The following is a 10,133-nucleotide window of genomic DNA, read 5'->3' on the forward strand; positions in this document are numbered from 1 at the left end:
AAGTGTTTTACTCTGGGGTATCAGTACTTGTATTAAAGTGTTTTACTCTGAGGTATCAGTACTTGTATTAAAGTGTTTTACTCTGAGGTATCAGTACTTGTATTAAAGTGTTTTACTCTGAGGTATCAGTACTTGTATTAAAGTGTTTTACTCTGAGGTATCAGTACTTGTATTAAAGTATTTTACTCTGAGGCATTAGTACTTGTATTAAAGTGTTTTACTCTGAGGTATCAGTACTTGTATTAAAGTGTTTTACTCTGGGGTATCAGTACTTGTATTAAAGTATTTTTACTCTGTAGTATTAGTATTGTAATGGAGTATTTTTACTCTGAGGTATCAGTACTTGTATTAAAGTGTTTTTACTCTGAGGTATCAGTATTGTAATGGAGTATTTTTACTCTGAGGTATTAGTACTTGTATTAAAGTGTTTTACTCTGAGGTATCAGTATTGTAATGGAGTATTTTTACTCTGAGGTATTAGTACTTGTATTAAAGTGTTTTACTCTGAGGTATCAGTATTGTAATGGAGTATTTTTACTCTGAGGTATTAGTACTTGTATTAAAGTATTTTACTCTGAGGTATCAGTATTGTAATGGAGTATTTTTACTCTGAGGTATCAGTACTTGTATTAAAGTGTTTTACTCTGAGGTATCAGTACTTGTATTAAAGTATTTTACTCTGAGGTATCAGTACTTGTATTAAAGTGTTTTACTCTGAGGTATCAGTACTTGTATTAAAGTGTTTTTACTCTGAGGTATCAGTACTTGTATTAAAGTGTTTTACTCTGAGGTATCAGTACTTGTATTAAAGTGTTTTACTCTGAGGCATTAGTACTTGTATTAAAGTGTTTTACTCTGGGGTATCAGTACTTGTAATAAAGTATTTTTACTCTGTAGTATTAGTATTGTAATGGAGTATTTTTACTCTGAGGTATCAGTACTTGTATTAAAGTGTTTTTACTCTGAGGTATCAGTATTGTAATGGAGTATTTTTACTCTGAGGTATTAGTACTTGTATTAAGTGTTTTACTCTGAGGTATCAGTATTGTAATGGAGTATTTTTACTCTGAGGTATCAGTACTTGTATTAAAGTGTTTTACTCTGAGGTATCAGTATTGTAATGGAGTATTTTTACTCTGAGGTATCAGTACTTGTATTAAAGTGTTTTACTCTGAGGTATCAGTATTGTAATGGAGTATTTTTACTCTGAGGTATCAGTACTTGTATTAAAATGTTTTACTCTGAGGTATCAGTATTGTAATGGAGTATTTTTACTCTGAGGTATCAGTATTGTAATGGAGTATTTTTACTCTGAGGTATCAGTGATAAAGTAAAGAACACTTTTGTAAACTGTGGTTGACCGTCCACACCAGCAGGCGGCAGTCATGCGCCGTGACGTGGCTCTGACGCTGCCGGTTAAGAAGGAGTAGAAGAAGAACAAAGTGTTGCTAACAATGGCAGCGGCTAACACGGAGCTCCGGATGGATCAGCTCCCCTCAGACCCGCTGCTGCATATCCTGTCCTTCCTGAGCTTCAGGGACCTGATCCAGTACGTACCTGATCCCGCGGCCCGGTCCGTCCGCCACACACCGGAACACCGGAGAGAGGCGGGGACAGTAAACAATGTTTGTTTGTCCGTAAACAGTGCAGGAGCAGGTCGTTAGCCTAGCCTAGCGTCTGCACTAACGTTAGCTGATAATATGGTGCAGATTTACAGGAGACAGGAGAGGACAGAGAAACTGTCAGCTGACAGCACAATGGGTTAATTACACTGAGTGTTAATGAGTTGCTGTCATTAGTCATTAGTCACCATCAGCTGCTTTAATGACGTAAACATCCGGTCTTCACTTAGCCGCCTGCTAACACATGCTAACTGTTGATGTTTGTTGAGACTGAACGACGCTGCGTTCTTATCTCTGTGTTTACGTCATAAACAGGAAGTGTTTATTTACTGCAGTACAAGTACTGATACCTCAGAGTAAAACACCTTAATACAAGTACTGATACCTCAGAGTAAAACACCTTAATACACTGATGGAGTAAACCACTTTAATACATTAGTCTGATCAGCTGTGAGTAAAACACCTTAATACAAGTACTGATGCCTCAGAGTAAAACCACTTTAATGCTGACTCACTTTAATACAACTGTACTGATACTGAGTAAAACACTCTACTAATACTGTACTAATGCCTCAGAGTAAAAACACTTTAATACAAGTACTGATACCTCAGAGTAAAACACTTTAATACAAGTACTGATACCTCAGAGTAAAAACACTTTAATACAAGTACTGATACCTCAGAGTAAACACTTTAATACAAGTACTGATACCTCAGAGTAAAAACACTTTAATACAAGTACTGATACCTCAGAGTAAAAACACTTTAATACAAGTACTGATAACACAGAGTAAAACACTTTAATACAAGTACTGATACCTCAGAGTAAAACACTTTAATACAAGTACTGATAACACAGAGTAAAACACTTGAATACAAGTACTGATACCTCAGAGTAAAACACTTTAATACAAGTACTGATACCTCAGAGTAAAACACTTTAATACAAGTACTGATACCTCAGAGTAAAACACTTTAATACAAGTACTGATACCTCAGAGTAAAACACTTTAATACAAGTACTGATAACACAGAGTAAAACACTTGAATACAAGTACTGATACCTCAGAGTAAAACACTTTAATACAAGTACTGATAACACAGAGTAAAACACTTGAATACAAGTACTGATACCTCAGAGTAAAACACTTTAATACAAGTACTGATACCTCAGAGTAAAACACTTTAATACAAGTACTGATAACACAGAGTAAAACACTTGAATACAAGTACTGATACCTCAGAGTAAAACACTTTAATACAAGTACTGATAACACAGAGTAAAACACTTGAATACAAGTACTGATACCTCAGAGTAAAACACTTTAATACAAGTACTGATACCTCAGAGTAAAACACTTTAATACAAGTACTGATACCTCAGAGTAAAACACTTTAATACAAGTACTGATACCTCAGAGTAAAACACTTTATTACAAGTACTGATACCTCAGAGTAAAACACTTTAATACAAGTACTGATACCTCAGAGTAAAACACTTTATTACAAGTACTGATACCTCAGAGTAAAAACACTTTAATACAAGTACTGATACCTCAGAGTAAAACACTTTAATACAAGTACTGATACCTCAGAGTAAAACACTTTAATACAAGTACTGATACCTCAGAGTAAAACACCTTAATACAAGTACTGATACCTCAGAGTAAAACACTTTAATACAAGTACTGATACCTCAGAGTAAAACACCTTAATACAAGTACTGATACCTCAGAGTAAAACACTTTATTACAAGTACTGATACCTCAGAGTAAAACACTTTAATACAAGTACTGATACCTCAGAGTAAAACACCTTAATACAAGTACTGATACCTCAGAGTAAAACACTTTAATACAAGTACTGATACCTCAGAGTAAAATACTTTAATACAAGTACTGATACCTCAGAGTAAAATACTTTAATATAAGTACTGATACCTCAGAGTAAAATACTTTAATACAAGTACTGATACCTCAGAGTAAAACACTTTAAAACAAGTACTGATACCTCAGAGTAAAAACACTTTAATATAAGTACTGATACCTCAGAGTAAAATACTTTAATACAAGTCCTGATACCTCAGAGTAAAAATACTTTAATACAAGTACTGATACTTCCTTGAGTTTATTATCCCATAAAACAGTCAAAGAAAACCTGGTGATGTAATAACAGAAGTGTGTGTGTGTGTGTGTGTGTGTGTGTGTGTGTAGCTGTAGTTATGTCAGCAGGAGGCTCAACGACTTGTCCAAACACAACCCACTGTGGAAGTCGCTGTGCTCCAAACACTGGCTGCTGACAGAGTGAGTACTTCCTGCAACCCATGCGCGACTACCTGTCGGAGGAGGAGGAGTCAGGATGTTGTTGGCTTAGCTTAGCTTAGCTTAGCTTAGCGTCGCTTAGCTTAGCTCTGTCGTCAGATCAGATTCAGCTCTCTGAATGTGTGTGTGTGTTTGCAGTGTGGAGCGGCAGCAGAGCGGCGTGTCCTGGTACGGTCTGTTCAGACAGTACTACAGAGACCTGGGCCGCTACATGCAGTACTACCCTGTCCTGAAGAGAGCCTGGGAGCAGCTGAAGGCCTTCCTGCAGCAGAGGTGTCCACGTATGATCACATCACTCAAAGGTCCCTCACCAGTGATGTCAAACAAGTGTTTCGCTATATGTACACACACACACACACACACACACACACACACACACATATCTTGGCCAGTGTCCAGCTGTCTTCGTGACTTTCTGTTCGACTGTGACCTTTATTTGTTTGAGCAGTGTATATATATTCACACTTTTACTGTGTGAAGATGAGAACACTCCGTCACTGGTTATGTTAAAGATACAATGTTCTGTGGTGCGTTTGTTTTTTACTCCAGAGGGCGCCACAGAGGTGGAGCTAAACGACATCGAGGCCCAGATCGGCTGCAGACTCCCAGACGACTACCGCTGCTCGTACCGCATCCACAACGGACAGAAGCTGGTGATCCCAGGGTCGGTATCTGCCTGGTGGACCCTCCCTGACTCTGTCCGTCCATCTGTCTGTCTAACCACCACCTGTCTGTGTGTCCCCAGGCTGATGGGCAGCATGTCCCTGTCTAACCACCACCTGTCTGTGTGTCCCCAGGCTGATGGGCAGCATGTCCCTGTCTAACCACCACCTGTCTGTGTGTCCCCAGGCTGATGGGCAGCATGTCCCTGTCTAACCACTACCGGTCGGAGGTGCTGCTGGACGTGGAGACGGCGGCCGGAGGCTTCCAGCAGAGGAAGGGGATGAGACGCTGCCTGCCGCTCACCTTCTGCTTCCACACTGGACTCAGCCAGTACATGGCTCTGGAGCCCGCCGAGGGACGCAGGATGTTCGAGAGCTTCTACCCCTGCCCCGTACGTAACCACTTCCTGTGAAGCCAAACCTTTTATAGCCGCGGTCAGACGCAGCATGTTTTTGGGTCCATCCATACGTTGGTACGTCCCATTCTTGTGAATGCAAAATCCCAAGAACACCATGAGTGAGTCATTTTTTATTTGGCACAAACGTTCACTTGGACTCCACAATGAAGTGATTAGAATTTTGTTGTCAAAGGTCACTGTGACCTCACCTGTCTCGTTCTTGTAAACACAGTAAGTCAAGAACAGCTTGAGGAAATTTTCCAAATTTGGCACAAACGTTCATTCGGACCCTGTAATGAACTGAGTCAGTTTTGATGGTTAGAGGTCAGTGACCACTTTGAGTTACTGATCAAGTGATAAGAATTTGGTAGTCAAAGGTCAAGATCACTGTGACCTTACATCCATCTCATCCTTGTGAGTGTGACATCTAAAGAACACATTGAGGGGGCTTTTCCAAAGTTTGGTGCAAACGTTCACTTTTTCATTCAGCAATGACCTGATTAGATTTTAGTGGTCAAAGGTGAAAGTCACTGTGACCTCACCTATCCCATTCTTGTGAATGCTATCTCTCAAAAAACACCGTAAGGGATTTTTTTTCCCCCCAAATTTGGCACAAACGTCCACATGCTGTGACCAGAAGCTTTATGTTCTCAAGTTGCCCTTTGATTCCATTCTTTTAAACGCGATATGTCAAGAACACTTTGAGGATTTTTTTTTCCAAATTTGGCACAAATGTCTGATTAGACTCAATGATGAAATAATTAGATATTGCTAGTCAAAGGTCAAGGTCATTGTGACCTTGCATCCATCTCATCCTAGCTAAAATGATATTTTCAAGAACACCTCGAGGGAGTTTTTCCACATTTGGCACAAACGTCTGCTTTGAGTTATTGATGAAGTGATTAGAATTTGGTAGTCAAAGGTCAAGATCACTGTGACCTTGCATCCATCTCATCCTTGTGAGTGTGGTATCTAAAAAACACATTGAGGGAGCTTTTCCAAATTTGGCACAAACGTTAACTTGGACTCAATAATGATCTGATTAGATTTTGGTGATCAAAAGTCAAGGTCTCTGTGACCTTGAATCCATCTTATTCTCATGAACACAATATCTCCCCATTAAAGGGTTTTTTGGGGAGTTTTTCCTGAGGTTTAAGGTCAGTGTGACCTCACAAAATATGTTTTTGGCCATAACCCAAGATTTTGACTGAACGTCACACAAACGTCTAACAGGATAAAATGATGACCTGTTGACATTTTATATCCAAAAGGTCAAAGGTCAGAGCACAACAGTGGTTTAATCAGACCGTGTTTTCATGTCTTTGTCTTTCAGGATCAGACGGCTCAGGATCCTTCGGCCATCGACATGTTCATCACAGGTCTGCTGGTTTATCAGTGTGCCTTACACTTGATCAGTGTTAAGAAGCGTCCATTTAGAAAAGATAGAAGAGGCTGCAGAACCTGCCTGAGAATCCTCATGTTTTTAAGTTTTCCTCAGTATCACAGTGATCCAGTGAGAGGTGTGTGGACATTGAAGGATACACTGTGAGCAGGAACTGCTGAAGCATCATTCAGCTCACGTTTGACTTTAAAAAGTTTTAATGAACCACGTCTATTAACTTTACTCGTCAGACACCTGCCAGCACTTTAGGAAGAAGATGTTTGCTGTGGCCATGTTAGAAATGATGGTAATGTGGATGGGATTCTGCACAGGGGACAAACTGTGTGTGTTGGTGTGTTTAGGTTCCTGTTTCTTAGAGTGGTTCACGGCGTACGTCCAGAACGTCGTCACCGGAGAATACCCAATCATCAGAGACCAGATCTTCAGGTAACACATGTGCATACAGACCCGCTCTCAGGTGTTCCTCCTGCTAACCGTGGTCGTTAGTAAATGATCTGTAAAATGACTTCACCGATGCTAACCTGTGTCTGCAGGTATGTGCATGATAAGGGTTGCGTGGCGACCACCGGAGACATCACTGTCTCTGTTTCTACCTCCTTCCTGCCTGAGCTTTCCTCCGTCCACCCTCCACACTTCTTTTTCACCTACCGCATCAGGTACCTGTCTGTCTGTCTGTCTGTCTGCTTGTCTGTTTGTCTGTCTCCACACACAGTACATGTGTTTTAACGAGTGTGTGTTCTCAGGATAGAGATGTCGAGCAGCGCTTCGCCCGAAGCCGCCTGTCAGCTCGACAGTCGCTACTGGAAAATCACCACCTCCGACGGCAATGTGGAGGAAGTTCAGGGTCCCGGCGTGGTCGGTACGCTGCTCGCATCACATTACCACCCATACACCTCGACTGGGAGTGGCTGATATGACCTCCTGAATTTGTGTCTGTGTGTTTGTGCCCACAGGAGAGTTTCCCGTCATGACACCAGGGAAGGTCCACGAGTACGCCAGCTGCACCACCTTCTCCACCCCGTCAGAGTACATGGAGGGTCACTACACTTTCCACAGACTGGGTAACGTCTGTTAACTCTTGTACCCGTGTGTCTGTATGAAGCCTGCAGCTGCGTCACAGGGACAGTTGCTTCCTCTGTTCGTACAATGTTTTCGTGGCGGTGGCCGCGGCTCTGTTGCTGTGACGCAGCTAAAAACAGAAGCCACGCAGTGTGCCGTTGTTGTTTTGATGTTTGTTTGTCTCACAGCCAACAAAGAGGAAGTTTTCCACGTGGCCATACCTCGCTTCCACATGGTCTGCCCGCCCTTCAGAGAGCCGGTGGTTCGAACGGTAAAAATTCTAACACAACAAATCAAGTTTTAAATTTATGATTAAAAAATAAAGTTGTTTACAGTTAAAAAATTTCAGTGTTGTCATCAACATCTGTTTTCTCAAAACCCTGCAACTTTTTTCTTGTAGCGACTTTTTTTTGACACAGCCGTTCTAAAAAGACATTTTTCTCGAATCATTCTGATTATTTTCTCACAACTTTATGACTTTTGCTCAAAATGTCACAACTTCAGATCCAGTTCAGTTCAGTTTTTCGTGAGCCTACGACTTCTTTCTCATAAAATAACGAGTATTTTCATGAGACATTTAATTAATAGGAAAAAAAGAAAACTATTTCTATCAGTGACCCTGATGATGTCTTCGTATCTCTGCAGCAGAAGGCAGCGACCAGTTACACAACTCGCTTCGATGACGACGATGGCGACGGCGAGTACTGTGACGGAGACGGCGATGACTTCAGCGACCTGAGGGGAATCAACATGGCCGCCTTGGAGGGAGCGTGGTGTCCTCGACACATCTGACCTCGAGCACCCACGCACAGCGTTGTCGAGGCAACCAGACGAGACTGTCAGTTATTCAGGTCTGATGGATGACAATGAAAACCTGAATGGTTGACAGACAGCAGGGAATTCTGGGACCGGTAACCAGAGCCATACGTGGGACAGAGTCCAGCTGCCAATCGAGCGAATGAAACAAAACAATGTGAATGAGGTGCAGTTTTCTTTGAGTTCTCTTGTTACAGTATCAAACAGTTGGATAAGCTCAGACAGGGAGGACGGGACAGTGGCGTCATCGTCCTCTCCTTTGCTTTGTGGGATTATTTGTGGCGTCCAGTTGAGTTCGGCGGTCGCTGCGACCTCCAGATTAGACATTGAAAACGCCGAGTTGTGTCAACTGTTTCTGCTCCAAGTAAAAAGCTAAATATTTTTTGGTAGAGATTTGCGGTGGTTCTCGAAGAGCCGTCAGAAGGTTCTCCTTTAAATTATCTCTAAGCTCTTTTCCACTGCAGGAACCAAACTGACTCAAATACGGGACGTCACTCAGCCTGAACTTTAGAAAACATAACGAGACGTTTTGTTAAAGGAACAGTTTCTAGCTGGCTGTAGCCTCCGATTAAGGATTTCGCTAAAATGAAATGGGGATTTGAATTTCTGTCAGATTAACTCTGAAACGCTGACGCACACCAGCTTCCTCATGAAGTTGTGACAAAAATATACAAATTATTTATCTAAACACTAAACACTTTCTCAAAACATTACGACTTTTTTGTCTAAACATTATGACTGTTTCCTGATGATGTAATGGAAAAAGGGGAGTTTACGTAAGGATTTAATTTCTTTCAGATTGCTGAATCGTCACCGACCCGCAACAATGACCGTACTAAAAACTCTAAACGTCGTCCGGCTGCTAAAATCCAGAGAATAAAGACGTTGGAACACGTGTTGTGTTAGCGTCACTTTCAAAGCTCACAGTGGTGCTTATTGGACTCTTGGAGGCCACGTCCAGTCTGTCCTCCATTGTAATTAAAGGTTGTGCTGCCTGAAACTTTAAACACTTTAAGATCCTTTTTTCCACTTCCTGATTTGTGACATCACATCTGCTCAACCAATCATGATCCGCGGCCCAAACGTCAGTTAAGTGAGAAACAGATGTTCTGGCAGTGGAAACGAGTCTGATGGTGGTGGTTTTCCTCCTGCAGAGCTTTCATTTCTCCACCCGGCAGGCGCAGTGTGATTATCTAGAAGAAACTGGGCTTTTACTTTGAAAGGGGAGGCTGTTACAAGTGTTTCCTGGTTGTGTTTTGTGCTTCACGTTTTTTTCTTTAAATCTTGAGTTTCATGACAGGATTCTTTTCTGTCCTCAGCTCAGTGCAGCACGGGGGCGTGTCGTCACTTTCTGATGTGATTGGTGGGTTTGTTTTGTATGTTTTTGGGTTAAATAAATAACAAATATTGATCGCTGCTGACTCGCTGTTTACTGTCACATGACCACGCTGGTGATGTCATCAGAGATAACACACCCGGTTGTGATACAGTTTCATGACCGTCAGTAGACCGGCCGACGGAATGTTGTAAACAAACTGTAAATGTGAGGAAGCCGAGAGAATTCTTTTAAACTCTCAAGATCGTAAGTTATCAACAGGGTTCACACAGGGTCCTTGAAATGCTTGAATAGTACTGGAATACCTTGAAAAAAAATCCACTTTATATACATCTGTGTCCGCGACAGCCATGGACGAGGTGTTACGTTATCGAGTTGTCCGTCCGTCCCATGATTGTTAAAACAATATCTTGAGAATGGAGAAAGGAATTCAGCTTTAGCACAAACATCCACTGGGACTCAACGATGAACTGATTAGTGTTTGATGGTCAAAGGTCACTGTGACCTTGTCTGTCTC

General features: G+C 41.5%; 1 protein-coding gene and 1 long non-coding RNA gene across 4 annotated transcripts; one reads left to right on the plus strand and one right to left on the minus strand.

The window, feature by feature from the left end:
* Window positions 1–1,422: 1,422 nt before the first annotated feature.
* Window positions 1,423–9,691, plus strand: fbxo3 (F-box protein 3). Of its 3 annotated transcripts, none has more exons than XM_049570085.1 (12): window positions 1,423–1,549; window positions 3,836–3,925; window positions 4,082–4,245; window positions 4,493–4,607; window positions 4,793–4,997; window positions 6,337–6,382; window positions 6,747–6,831; window positions 6,939–7,061; window positions 7,149–7,264; window positions 7,359–7,466; window positions 7,653–7,735; window positions 8,110–9,691. In XM_049570085.1, exons 1-12 carry the CDS (start codon window positions 1,455–1,457, stop codon window positions 8,254–8,256), a joined length of 1,377 nt encoding a protein of 458 aa, XP_049426042.1. In that variant the 5' UTR covers window positions 1,423–1,454; the 3' UTR covers window positions 8,257–9,691. The 3 variants fall into 3 exon arrangements, with proteins under 3 accessions (XP_049426042.1, XP_049426043.1, XP_049426044.1); XM_049570086.1 differs by having other exon boundaries at window positions 8,113–9,691; XM_049570087.1 differs by having other exon boundaries at window positions 4,082–4,224.
* On the minus strand, window positions 2,386–3,157 carry LOC125884872 (uncharacterized). The gene is made up of 3 exons (XR_007448770.1): window positions 3,107–3,157; window positions 2,582–2,686; window positions 2,386–2,441 (listed from the first exon to the last, which is right to left on the minus strand). It is a non-coding gene; the product is annotated as an uncharacterized LOC125884872 (long non-coding RNA).
* Window positions 9,692–10,133: the final 442 nt, after the last annotated feature.

The sequence above is a fragment of the Epinephelus fuscoguttatus genome, linkage group LG24 (assembly GCF_011397635.1).
Source record: "Epinephelus fuscoguttatus linkage group LG24, E.fuscoguttatus.final_Chr_v1".
Taxonomy (NCBI): Eukaryota; Metazoa; Chordata; class Actinopteri; order Perciformes; family Serranidae; genus Epinephelus; species Epinephelus fuscoguttatus.